General features: G+C 50.4%; 1 protein-coding gene across 2 annotated transcripts in view; it reads left to right on the forward strand.

The window, feature by feature from the left end:
* The window catches only part of COL5A1 (collagen type V alpha 1 chain), a 133,344-nt gene that overhangs the window by 56,408 nt on the left and 63,532 nt on the right, over positions 1-13,404 (forward strand). For both annotated transcript variants that reach the window (XM_069031576.1, XM_069031577.1), the window contains exons 5-11: positions 2,762-2,893; positions 4,537-4,683; positions 4,797-5,045; positions 7,914-8,066; positions 8,332-8,388; positions 11,995-12,036; positions 12,256-12,318. In XM_069031576.1, coding sequence (XP_068887677.1) covers positions 2,762-2,893; positions 4,537-4,683; positions 4,797-5,045; positions 7,914-8,066; positions 8,332-8,388; positions 11,995-12,036; positions 12,256-12,318 — 843 coding nt within the window. The remainder of the gene's footprint in view (positions 1-2,761; positions 2,894-4,536; positions 4,684-4,796; positions 5,046-7,913; positions 8,067-8,331; positions 8,389-11,994; positions 12,037-12,255; positions 12,319-13,404) is intronic.

Consider the following 13,404-nt stretch of genomic DNA (forward strand, 5'->3'; position numbering starts at 1 on the left):
TTGCTGGGAGTGCAACAAAGAGGAATGGTCTGAGCTCTCCTCCTTCCCCCTCCCCTGAGCTGCTCAGCCCCTGCCCTGTGCTCGGCTGCTCCCTGGGGCTCTCATCCTTCCCAAATTCGGGAGCCTTGGTTCTTCTGGATTTTGCACGCTGGAATAAGAAGAGAAGGATGAGCTTTGGGCAGGGTGATCGATTGGGTTTGAAAAGGAGCAGGGGAATAGCAGCCTGTGGAGGGGTGCTGCTGGAGCGTGGTGAGCTCTGATGGAGCTGTCTGAGGCTTTTTCCTGACGCTCTCCGCATCCCAAATTTATTCAGTTACTCACTGGCTTTCCCAGGGTCTTGACCCAGAACGAGCAGCAAGTGTCCCCTGTCTGGCCTCCCCCTCTCACTCAGCAGAAACTGGGGGGCCTGTGCTGTCCTGTGGTGTGTTGAGGCTGAGTTTTCTGCTGTGGCTCCAGGGGCTTGCAGGTTGGTTTTTTTCTGTATTCTCCAAGGCTGAGGATGCTCAAACTCCTGCAGGGAAGCAGGGTGGGATCAAGGATTTCTCCCCATGCACAGCTCAGGAACTGCCATCAGCTGAGACTAAAAACAAACTCGGCTTTAGCAAATTCTCTTCTGCTTAACCTTTGGCAGGGGTTCAGCCCAGATGCCTTTCCTTACTTTATCTGTTCCTTGAGGAAACGCAGTTCCAGCCCTGCTCACTGATGGGATGCAGCCTGTCAGCTCTCCATGAGGTGTAAATCCAACCTTATCAGGGAGAAAAAGCTTTTTCAGCCTCCCCTGCCTCTTGGAGACAAGTACCAGCTCTGCTTTGGGGCTGCCTTATTTCAGCTTATCCCAGCAATGCCAGGCACTTCCCATCTTCCCATGGAAAACAGGGAAGCTTTAAGCACCTGAGTGAGAGAAGGGCACAGATGGCTCAGCTGGGGTGCCAGGGAGGGGTGGCTCAGGTCCTGTGTGCTGAAATAGCAGCTGGAAGGGTCTTCACATCAGCCACAAATTTCCTTGGCTGGGTTGGGCATTCCCTGCTGGAGGGAATTCCAAAGGAACAGCCTGGTTTGGAGCTCTGAAGGGATGGTGATATAAAATATGGCCTGAGGAACCCCATAACACCCCCAGCACCCCCTCCTCAGGGCTGGGGGATGTTCTGGAGGTCACACCACGGCCCAGTTCCCCTGTGGGTCCCATTGGCAGGTGATGGCCAGAGCTGCTTGGAAAAGGGAAATGTTCTACAAGGCAAAAAACTTGGAATTTTCTGCTTTCCCAGTACTCTGTGCCCAGTTTTGGTGGTTACATTGCAAAAGAAAGAGCTGGAATAGAAATGGCAGGACTGGATTTATTTAAAAAAAAAAAAAAAAACAAGAAAGGGGAAAGGGGAAGAAAGATGTTTCTGGTTTTAAAAATGGAAAGTTGAAATCTACTTTGCAGACATTTCTGTTAATTCTGTAAAGGTTATTCACTGGAAACAACGACTAATGAGCTTCAGTGAACTGAAGGGGAACTCGGGGAGGTCTGAGAGGTGCCCAGATGTTCCCTGAGCTGCTGTGGGGAGGGAAGTGACAACCTGGGAATGGAGGAGGGAACTCCAGGCAGCTCTGAGCTGCTCCTTCCCCTCAGCGCTGATGTGTCCAGGGCTCCTGGCAACCTCCTTTCCCAATGGATCTCTGCCCAAAATGTGAACAGCACCTTTTTTGGGGGGGAAGTCAGTGGGACACGTCCATGATCCAGCGACACCAAGGCAGATTTGGCCCCTAATTTCAAAAATATCCTTTTCCACAGGGCTGTTTGCCAGTCTGGCCAGGCTCCCTTTGGAGCTTCTGGTTCCTATTACTGCCCAAATCATCCTCCCAGCTTTGCTGTAACGCTCCTGCTTTTCCCCCTGATGCTTTAGCCATGTTTGTCTATTCTTAAATAAGATTTTTTTTCCCTCCCCTAATTAAAGTATCAGCTCTAAGCATCCAAGTAGTGAAGTCTTATGTAACTGTCTGCTGAATGAACTGGGTTTTGGCATCGTGGCTGAGCAGCGTGGTGACTCTTCAGGAAACTCAAGAGCAATTTCTGCTCTGACCTTCGGGCTGTGGCTGTGCAGGGCTTCAGGGAGCAGCTGCCCCATTAAGCAGCCCTGGTGCCTAATGAGCTTCCTCTGCACCTGATTTTTAGTGAAAAAAGCCTCCCTTTGGCTCTTTTCTGCGTTTATCAGATGCATTTCTAATCTCTCTCTGTGTCTGCTGTGGGTGGAATGTCGTCGAGGTGAGGCAAGATGTAAAAAAGGGGGTGTGATGCCTTTTGTGAGGAGAAGCAGAGGAATTTTGAGGCCAATAAGGAGCTTTTAGGACTGGGCAGGGTGACCCTGCAGCCCTGCAGAGCTGCACAGGACCGGCTGGAAAGGAGCTGTTTTGTTGTCCCCAGGATGCTGCTGCTTTGGGGGGTACAGAGCTCTTCTCTCTTAATTTTCCTGCACCCGCCCTGCCTGGGGCTGTCAGTGCTGTTGTGCTGCTGTTCTTCTGGGTGATTTGTCTTCTGGGGAGGTGGATTTGGGGCTGGGGATGAAGCACAGCAGGTTCCCACCTCGTGGAGCAGCCAATCCCTGGACAGGGAGGTGTTCCCCTGGCTCATCTCAGGGGACATGCCCATGTCGGGAAGGTGGCCCTGCCACGTGTTTTTGCTTTTGATTTCTTTGTGTTTATGGCTTTGATTGCAGCCTCAGGCTGGTGTCTCCACGAGCACCATCCATCCCTGACCCTCTGTGCTCCCTCCCTGCAGGGTGACATCCAGCAGCTCCTGATCGTGGCGGACCCGCGGGCAGCCCTCGAGTACTGTGAGCACTACAGCCCCGACTGTGACACCGCCATCCCCGACTCCCCACAGTCCCAGGACCCCAACCAGGACGAATACGTGAGTCTCTCGGGATGTTTTGGGTCACAATCACCGATATTTGGGTGTACACCACACTTGCAAACACGTGGCTCCTTCCTCCTGCTCGGCTTCCCCACGGTTCATGTCCAGCATCCCAGACAGAGCTTGGTTTTAGGATTTGCACGTTCTGGGTTTGGGCTCTTGGGAGTTTCCCTTCTTTCTGAGCTCCTCCCATTTCCAAAGACTGAAAAGAGCATTCACTTGGAGCTCAGAAACACAGGAGAGACAACGTGAGCCAAGTGTGGAATGCTGACCTTCACTGGCAGCTCCAGCCCCATCCAGAACAGGCACCTGTTTCTAAATTTCAGATTACACTTTTGAACTTGTTAAAGGATTAAACAGCTCTTTCTCAATATTCTGTGGAACTACAGGTGTTAAAGGAGCGAGAAAGATTTTTGCCCCTGGATTTGCTTTGAATTTCATTTTGGCAGAAACACTCCTAAGTCATCCCTAGGAGCTGCTGTGCCCAATAATTTTTGTATGAAGGGTTCACCGCAGGTCTTTTCTTTTAAAAAAAGGAAACACAATAAAAAAGGCTGGTGCCAGATCCATTTATATTTTTGCTGCCCAATTAGAAATGTCTGGGTGTGGCTGATTTCCAGTGAGCATCACCTGAATTTTGCCCTTTTTTCAGAGGTCTCAGCTCACTGCAGTTGCTGTCTGGCATCCTCAGCCGCTCTCGTGGGCTGATTTGCTTTCAGCTGAGCCCAGACCTGCAGAGTCAGGGAATCCCCATGAACCAGTAATGCCATCAGCCCTCCCAGTTTATCTTTGGGATTAAATTAATCCAGCACCTAAGCAGGGCTTTGGGACGCTCACGGTGAGGCTCACGGTGAGGCTCTGCCAGCGCTTCTGCAGAAACAATACCTAGGACAAATAAAACAGCACTTTGGTCGAAATCTGTGGCAGCAGGAAAAGAAACCTCTTCTTTTGGAGCCAGCAGCCCAACAAGAGCTGGCTTGTCCCGAGGCTGTGTTGCTCCATGTAGGAATAACTGCTCCACGCGCCGGCGGCCGCTGCCAGGGAGGGCTGGGCTGGCGAGGAGCGGTGCCGTGCCCGGCTGGAAGCAGAGGCTTTGTTTGGGTTTCTTGCTGAAGAATGACTGACGCCTTGTGGAAAAGGCTGCAAAGATCTGCTTCTCCAAGGCCTCCTGCCTGCAGGCCGGGGGTGGATGGGAAGTCTCATGGATGCTGTTGGGGCAGGAATGGTGCCAGAGCGGCCGCGGGGATCAAGGGCTCTCTGCCCCTCTCTGGGGGTGTCAGATGTGGCAGAGCTGGGAGGTCTCAGCAATCTAAGGTTAAAAAATATCACAGTCACTGGTTTGGGTTGGAAGGATCTTAAAGCTTATCTAATTCCAGCCCCTTGCCATGGGCAGGGACACCGTCCACGATCCCAGGTTGCTCCAAGCCCTGTCCAGCTTGGCCTTGGACAATTCCAGGGATGGGGCAGCCACAGCTGCTTTGGGTGACCCATCCCAGGGCCTCCCCACCCTTCCAGGGAAGAATTTCTTCTCAAATATCCCACCTAACCCTGCCCTCTGGCAGTTTGAACCCCTGATGTCCAAAGGAGGGACATGCTGGGTGCTGCCACCTCATTTCCTGCATCTCCTCCTCTCCTTGCAGTACACAGACGGGGAGGGAGAAGGTGACACCTACTACTACGAGTACCCCTACTATGAGGATGTTGATGAAGCTGTCAAACCAGAAGCCCCCACCACCAAACCCGGCCCTCCTGAAGTGGCTGCTGGAGAGAAACCCGAAACCAAGCAGGTACCGAGGCGGGTCCTGGCAGGGGTGAGGGTGATAAACCTTTATAAAAGGGGAGGGGGCTGCAGAATGTTTTGTTTCACTGATTGTGGTGCTTTATTTTCCACGTGCAACAGGATTATCCAGCTCCCACAGCACCCCCTGAGACAGGGAACCCCGGGAAGCAGCCCAAGGAGGATGGAGCAGTGGATGATCCCCTCGTTGATGAGTACAACTACGAGACCATCAACGAGGAGTATTTCACCCCCATGCCCTACGAGGATCTCAACTACAACGAGGAAGTCGATCCCCAGGGTGGCCTCACTGAAAATGCCGTGGAAGCTGAGCTCCCCACGAGCACCGTCGTCACCTACAACGACACTGATGTAATTTTAATTCATTAATTTCAGTTTTTCCTTTTTTTTTAAATTAATTCTGCTGTTTCATAGCCCTGGAAGCGAAGGAGACGGGAGCAGCCAGATGGTAAATCCATAAGTGGTTCAGGCAGCTGCTGGGAGAGGAAGTTTCTTGTAAAATGTTTTCATTCCAGATATTTCAGGGTGGGGAACGCAGATATTTAGAATTTGGTTAAGGATTATTCCCCTGGAAAAAGCTGCTCATATTGACATCTGCATTTCCTTGGGTGAAGTGGTTGTCTGACAAAAAGAGAAATGAGGGCTGCTGTTAAAATCTCAGTAAAAGCCTTTTATCCCAAAGTTATTAATATAAATCCTTAAAATGTTGATTTGCTGGAGAACATCAATATTTTTCATTTTGCAGTTCCCACTGAAAAGCATCTTTATGTTTTTCAGTTTAATTTAAAAAAAAACCCCAACATTTTAACACTGGGACAAAGCCTTGATTCCAAAACTGCTGGGTCCACCTGGTGTGAGCCCCTTTGTTCTGGGCATGGATCTGCTCAGAGCTGGGATCAGCCCAGATCCCAGTGCTGATTCTGTTGGAATATTTAAACTTTTACCTCCCCACGCTTCAATATCCTTCAGCTGAAGTGCTGCACTTGAGACTTCCTGTGCTTAAGACTTGCCCAGTTCTTGCTGTTTCTTTTGGTGCTCAAATAGGTGAATGTTGGTGAGACTGGGATGAATTCCTGGGAGCTATGGCTGTTCACAAAGTGAGAGTTGAGTCACTCAGAGTCACTGAGCAAGGAAATAACGACATTAAATGGCCAAATTCTTCATTATCCAGGAGCATCAGCAGGGGAATCAATGGTGGGATAACATGGAATTGTTCTCTGAGCAACCTGCTCTAGTGGGGGATGTCCCTGCCCATGGCAAGGGTTTGGACCTGGATGAGCTTCAAGAGCATTCCATGTTTCTGTAATGCTTCCAGATCCCTTCCTAATTCCCAGGAAGAGCTTAGGGGTGGTTTCTCCAGTGGAGAATCACTTGTGGTGGAGCTGTCTCTTTTTTTGTTTTGCCACAAAAGTTGGCCAGGATCCTTGGAGTTGGAAATTTGAGGGAAAAGGTGTCAGGGAAAGTGTCCAGGCAAAGATCTGAGCAGCTGGAGCGAGGCAGGTGCAGATCCAGCTGCTCCAAGAGCAGGGAGGGGGATCCAGCCCAGCCAAAATGTGGTGGAGGAGGTTGGACAGCTCAAAATGATACACAGGGAGAGGAGGAAAATTGAGGGAGCCAGCCTGAGGGAGCCCATGGACAGGAAAGTTTTCTGTTTTCCGAGCCAGAAGTCTTTGGCCAAGCCTGGACTTTCTAAGAGAGAGTAATTAAAGATTGGATAGAGGAGCCTTAAAAAAAAATGGAAGAGGAAGCAGGAGACTTCAAGGGCCACTTTAGTTGTTAGGAAAAGGAAATAGAGAAGGAAAGCTCAGGTAGGGAAGTGCCCAGTTATTCCAAATATCATCTTCCCATGCAAACAGACCTGGGGACCTCAATTAAAATATCGAACCAGGCATTTCTGATACTCATTTCAAGACGTGCAATTTGCTGCTATCCCCAAACCCTTAGAGTCAGATAAGACTTTTTAGATGAGGGTTTTAAGGTTTTAAAGTGCAAAACCAGCCAGGATAAAAGGGCTGTGTGATAGCACAGGGTTAGGGTTAGGGTTAGCCTTAATTAATTCTGACTTTTCCAAGTTTTCTAATTGAATAATTGCCAAATTATAACTTCTGCCAAGGCCAGTTGGTGTTTGCAGAGGTAAGAGAAGGTGGGGTGATGGTTGCCTCAGTTCTGGGCTTAGTCTTAATTTAAAATCTCTTGACTTTAGACCCAGATGCTCATGTTTATGGGTTCTGAGTAGTTCTGGCACAGCAAAAAAGTCTGGAAGTGGTGATGGCACTGAAGTGACTTTGAATTCGTAGTAGTGAGGAGATATTTCTCCAGGAAGCACTGGAAATAACTCAATTTCGGGACTATTTTGGTCATTACCTGGAGAAGAAAGAACCAAACGAAATCTCAGCAGCACATGCTGTTCTTTGCAGGGCTGCTCAGAGCAAGGGGTGCCAAGGGCCTGTGCCTGCCAGGCTGCTGGAAGCACAGGGATATGGAGAGCAGCAAGGAAATTCTGAGCCTCGTCTGGATGTCCTTGCTGTGCTCCACGGCATCTGCGGGTGAAAGGATTCAGAGAGGAGTCAGGGATTAAAGCATCAGATTTGTAACAACTTCTGCTGCTGCTCCTTGGACGAGCCCAGATTAAATCCCAGACTAAACAAACAGGAGGTTTGCACAGAAGTGGCCTTGGATTTTTCCACATTTCCTGCTGTAATTGGACACTCACAGTGACACATCATGGGTTTGATGTGCATCTGAAATCTGGGAACGGATGTGGGGCTCCTTGGGCTCGATAATCCAGCATCTCCAGCACCGAGGCTGTGAGGGATGAGGAGCACTTGGAGCTCTAAACTTCCATTACCTCTTTCTTCAGGCATTTGGAGTTCGCAGGATCCTCCTGACATGAGCTTTGTGCTGTGTTTTGTTTTCCTCACTCCAACTTTTCTACTCACAGTGTTTTACTGGGGATCAGTGAAGAAATCCCAGGGAAAGCCAGGGTGTATATTTGACATGAAGCTTCTCCCATCTGTCTTCCTGCTGTTGGAGAAGTCACTAGAGACTTAAAAACTCCAGATTTTAACTTTTCCCCAGGTTTTTCCCTTGTCACTATTATCATAAACCACCCTTCCCTTGCAAAAATCACCCCCCTTAATGTAACAACACATGAATATTCCAGCATGTCCAGCCAGGAGAGAATTCCAGCCTGACCCATTGCTGCTCTTTCCTCTCCAGGCTGCTCAAGGAGGGGATGACCTGGATAATGATTTCACTGAGGAAACCATAAAGGAATATGATGGGAATTATTATGACAATTACTACGACCGGACAGCCTCTCCTGACATCGGGCCCGGCATGCCAGCCAACCAGGACACCATCTATGAAGGGGTGAGAGGGTTTCTTCTCCATCCAGGAAAAATTCTGCTTCAAAATGTTGGTCCTTCCCTAATTCAGAGCAGAATTAGCAGTGCAAAAAACAAGGCTTCCCCCACCTGTAACGTGTGTTTGAACAAGGAGGAGCTGCCCCGGGTCTTTCCTGCATGAACCTCAGCAGGATTGTCCCAGGATCTCCAGTTCCTGCTGGGATTGGTGGTGGTGATGATGGTGGTGTTGTCTCTGACTGTCTGGCTTTGTCTTTCCCTGTGTCCCACAGATCGGTGGCCCCCGGGGTGAGAAGGGACAGAAGGGGGAGCCTGCCATTATTGAGCCGGTAAGGAGCACCTGGGTTTGGGGTTTTGTTGGTTTTATCCCTGTGGAAAAAGGTGGAGAGAATTTGTTCTCAGTGGGACAGCTGGGAGGAAAATTCCCATGAAAGAATTCCTTGGTTCATTTAATATAAAACATGGTAATTATATGATTTTTTTTTTAAAGCTTCATGGAGTGACCTAAATCGTGAAGGAAGTGCAAGAATTCCCATGAAATCTCTCGTTTAGCAAAATAAAACCTAGGACTGAAGCATTAGGCAGGGGCCAGGTCTCATCCCTCAGGAGTTTGGGAGCGCCCCTGCAGCATCCTGGTCGTATCCTGCCCTGAACTCCCAGCTTGGGGCTGCCTTTAATTGTGCCACCAATGGGTTCATCCCTGTGGGAATAAAAGGGATGTAAAACAAATCCCTGCACACAGCTCTCTGCAGAGGAGATGTTTGCTCCTGCACCAGCTCCACAGTCCCACCAGCTTTTCCCTTGCGTCCTCCCTGGGGTGGAACCCACTGTGCTCTTCCTTTATATTTCTGGCCTGATTTGGAGCTTGTTTTTCTCTCTCTAAAGAACAGTTCCGAGCTGTCTGTGCCCTCTGCACTCTGCAAAAGCTGTGGGTGCCCAAGCTGGCACGCTGAGGTGGGGAAGGAGCCCATGGTGGGGATGGCTGGGGCTGGCTCAGGGGCTCCTGTGAGCAGAGCAAGAGGCTCTTGGCTGGTTCCCATTTTTTTCCCCTCTCTCTATGCCAGGATACCCCAATTCCTGCTCCTCCCCAGGCTGGAATTGGGGATCAGGTCCTTGCAGCCACCTGCCCTGAGCCCAGTCCCCAAGGGCTGAGCTCCTGCTTGCTGAACACCAGCAGCTCAATTAACCTCATTTTCCTTGGCAGAGGGCCAGCACAGCACCCAGCCTTGCAGCAGCACTTCCCATCATTCTCAGGCCATTCTTTCCCTTTTAATTTTTCCTCCTTTTCCTCTCCCACCTGAAATTTCTGCCGGTAGCAGGGAGGGGAGGCCAGGGAGGAGCTGGGGTGCAGTAGCGTGGCTTGGAAACTCCAATTAAGTCCCTTATGAAAACATTTCTGACCTTTTCTTCCTGCTCTTCCTTTCTGGGTCTCTCACTCTGCAAACAAAGGGAGGAGCCAGCGATTTCCTTATCAGAGGGGTGGGAAGGGAAGGGGGGCAGCCAAACCCCCCGAAGATGATGGCACAAACCCAGCCTGCAAATCTACAAAGCGAACAAAATAGTGAAGTTTAATCATCCAGAAAGAATTTGGCCGCCTTTGCTATTTCAAAACACTGGAGCATGGATGGCTTTTGCCAGAAAGTAAACAGGACCAAATGGTGCCTTGTTCCTCTCCGTGCAGCTCCTCTTGAGCAGGGAAATTCGGATTTTCTGCACTCTTTAGCTGGTTGTTTTGGGTTTTTTTTTTTAATTTTTGATGGGAGCTGCAGGAGAAGGGAAATAAAACCCACGCACAAAGTTGGATTCTGCTGGATTTTTTATTCCTTCCCATTCCAACCCGGCTGTCCTTCAATCCTTGCTCTGTGCTGACACTTGCTGGAGGCGGCAGGGCAGGGCAGGGGCAGGAGGGATGGAGAGGAGGGATGCAGCGATCCCAAATATCCCAGCTGTGGGACCATCAGGCTGCTGGCACCTCCTCAGAGCCCTCTGTCCTTTTGGGGGGACCCTGGTGCTCACCTTTGGGAGGGTTTGCTCAGCACCTCTGAAGCGCAGCAGGATTTTGGGCTGGTTTTGGGATATTGGCTTCACTTGTGGGTGGTGTCTGAAGTGAAAGCCTTGCCCTGTTTTCCCCTGGGACAATCCCAAATCCATGGTTGGCATGCCCCCCCTCAATGGGATCACCCCGCTGGTGCTGTCCCTAAAACCCTTCCTCGTTTCCATCGCTCCCATTGATGAACATCCATGGAAGCACTGGAGGTTTCTTGCCAAGGAGAATCTCCAGATGCCCCCAAGGCCATAACTAGCAGATAAATATGGGAAGATGCCAAGGATGTTTGCATCCCAAATGGGCCAGTTATCCCAGACATTTCCCCGTGGGAAGGAGAGTTCTGGGAAGCAGAGCCTTGGTGCTGTGTGTGCTCACACCAGCGCCCCACAAACCTCTCGGGTGGGCTGGGGCTCTCTGCACCCTGATTAGTTTCTATTTTAGAAACTGTTACACCAAAATGTGCCATCATTGGTCCCAAAAAGGATGGATTTTGAGGTGTCCATGTGCTGGGACCTCAGCAAGGTTGGATTTTGGGGTGTTCATATGCTGGGATCTCTGGGGTTTCCCTGCAGGTTGGAGGATAGACGTGTGGAATTCACCCCTAATTCCCACCCAGTGAAGTGTTTCCATGGCTGAACCTGAAATGGGCACGGGGTGAAGCCCACGACCTAAATTCCTCCCTGGTGAGGAACTGCAGAGGCTTTCCTGGGGTGGCAGCAGCAAATTTCCCCTCACACATCCGACTGCAGTGGGAACCAGATCTGCAGTGGGATTTTAAACACCGTGGACACCAGGAAAGGCAGAAAATAGAGCTGCCCTCACATTTGTGGTGCAGAAACCCTGATGGAAGCAGGGCTGGATCATGGCAGGGTGTTTTCGGTTATTTTTTGCTGCTCTGGGCTTAGGGAGTGTGGCTTTTGGGGCAGGAATGCCTGGATTTTCCTGCAGACATTTCCAATTCCTTCAGCTCAGTTGGAGTGGGGTCAGCTGAGGCTTTTGGCACTGAAGCCTGAGAATAGTTTAGGGTGACCCCAAAGCAGCCCCTGCATGGCTTCTCCCACAGGTCCCAACTGCTCATCCACAGATTTTTACGGGATTTTTTTTTTGCTACAGGTGAGCTGGGAATTGCTGACTCAGCTGGTGCTGCTTTATCTCCCAATCCAGAGATAAAAGGGACAGAGTTCCCTGTGGAACTCTTCCCAAAATATCACCCTGATGCCTTCTGGAAAGCATTTTCCAGGTGGATTGGGAGGTTTCTTTCCTGCCTTTTACACACTCATGAGGGAAAAAAAAACCCCAAACTTCAATTTTCCTGAGTGCATGACAGATCTGATCTGAAGTGATGACAAAATATTTAGATTGAAGAGGCTGGAGTAACAATATTCCAGCATTTTTCCCACACAGTGATTTCCTACGTTCACAGAAGAAATCACAACGTGCAGTCTGCTGGAAAAAATCGTTTAAAAACCACCTTGCAATTTGATTGCTAACTTCTTGTTAAGCTGTTCAGGGTTAGGAACAGCTTTTTGCTGAAGCTCCAGCACCATCAAGGCTGGACACGCTCCAGGATTTTCCTTGTCCCTGGCTCTGAGCAAAGGGACAAGGTTGTGGCGGGGAAGGTGACCCTATGCTGGGGATGATGCTGAGGGTCAGGGCTGTTCTGCTGAGCCCTGTGTGGTTTAAATACACATTATTTGGCTTTTCCATGATCCTCTGCACCTCTGGGAGAAGTCATCCAGAGGGAGTGGAAACCCTCCAGCTCTGGAATATCTCAGTGCAGCAGCAAGAGCTGAAATATTTAAGAACAGATCAAGCACTGGGATTTTCTCTGTGGGCAAAATGACTTTGAGGATGTGTCTAATCACTTTTTTCCCTTCCTCTTGCTCAGGGAATGCTGGTGGAAGGTCCCCCTGGTCCTGAAGGCCCAGCAGTAAGTGGCATTTTCCCCCAGCTCCGGGTGTGGGTTGCTGTCCCCGGGCTCCCTTGCTCCCATCTGCCACACGTGTGCACAGAGAGAGCTTTGGGGTGGATTTTGTGGTGCAAAAATAAACAGAGAGCTCCAAATCTTCTCCTGCTCGTTGTAGAAATCTGCTACAAATAACAACACATTTCTGTGGCTTAGTTTGTTCCCTGTCTTTGTCTCTGCCAGGGCCTTCCAGGACCTCCAGGACCAACTGGACCCGTGGGCTTAATGGGTGACCCAGGGGAGAGGGTGAGTGTCCGTGGTTTTCTCCTCTCTGCTGGAGTTTTCAGTGGGTTTGTGTGGGCAAAGCGGGGCTGTGGGGTATCCCTGGAGCCTTAAAATCCTGTAGGAGCAATTCCCAAAGGAATTCATGGTGGGGTACAGGGCAGAGCTTTGCATCCAGGGAAAAAAAGGTTTGGGAAGCAGATGCATTTATTAAACCATTTCCCAAGATAAACCAGTATTAAGGCTGCAAACCCCCTGCTCTGCCTGTGCCCTTCAGCTGCTCCTGGTGTGGAACTGGGAAAACTGGAGGAGCAAACACACCAAGAGTCATCAGCACAGGGAAAGGGAGCTCAGCTGGGATTCTGCACCCTCATTCCAGCTGCTCTTGTGAGTCCTGGCAGGCAGTTTGGCTTTGCTTGGGCCCAGGATGGCCCTGGGGTCACTCCACGGTCTGTCCCTGTGGCCTTTCCGTGTCCCAGGCTGCTCCCAGGGGGAAAGGAGCTCTTGTGCAGCACTTCACCTTTTGCCTAGGTGGGTTATTGGTCTGTCCCAGCGAGCAGCAGACACTGATTTACATTTCTGGGCAATGCCATAACTCAGCTGTGGATGTTGCTGTGAATGAGTTTTGTCCCTGGCAGCCTCTGCTTTGTGCGCTGCTGCTGCTGCAGAGCCTCCAGCTTCAGGATGTCTCCTCAAAGGCAGCTGCTCCCAAGTGCTTTTTGGGGACTGTGACCCCAAATCCCACACTTTAGCACTGCATTTCTGTCAGTCTTGTACCTGGGATCAGCAGTGAGCTGTGTTTTGGGAGCTGCTGAGCTCGAGCCTCAGGTCAGTAAGTGCAGGAGCAGCATTCCAGCAGCAATCCATGTCCTTGGAAATGGCAAAAAAGGAACCCCACTGTCCTCATTCCCTGAGCTGAGTGTCTGAAATGACCCTGGGACTGCTGCTTTTGTTCACCCCCTGTTCCAGCCCATTCCTCCCCCCTGGCAGAGGCAGCCAGGTGAGCAGGGGCCTGGGTGGGTGGGGAGCAGGCTGCCTGCTGCTCCCAAATCTTCTCCAGCAGGAATTTTGGCCTGACATCTCATGGAAAACTCACCCTAGCACAGACAA

Source organism: Aphelocoma coerulescens, chromosome 17 (assembly GCF_041296385.1).
Source record: "Aphelocoma coerulescens isolate FSJ_1873_10779 chromosome 17, UR_Acoe_1.0, whole genome shotgun sequence".
NCBI lineage: Eukaryota > Metazoa > Chordata > Aves > Passeriformes > Corvidae > Aphelocoma > Aphelocoma coerulescens.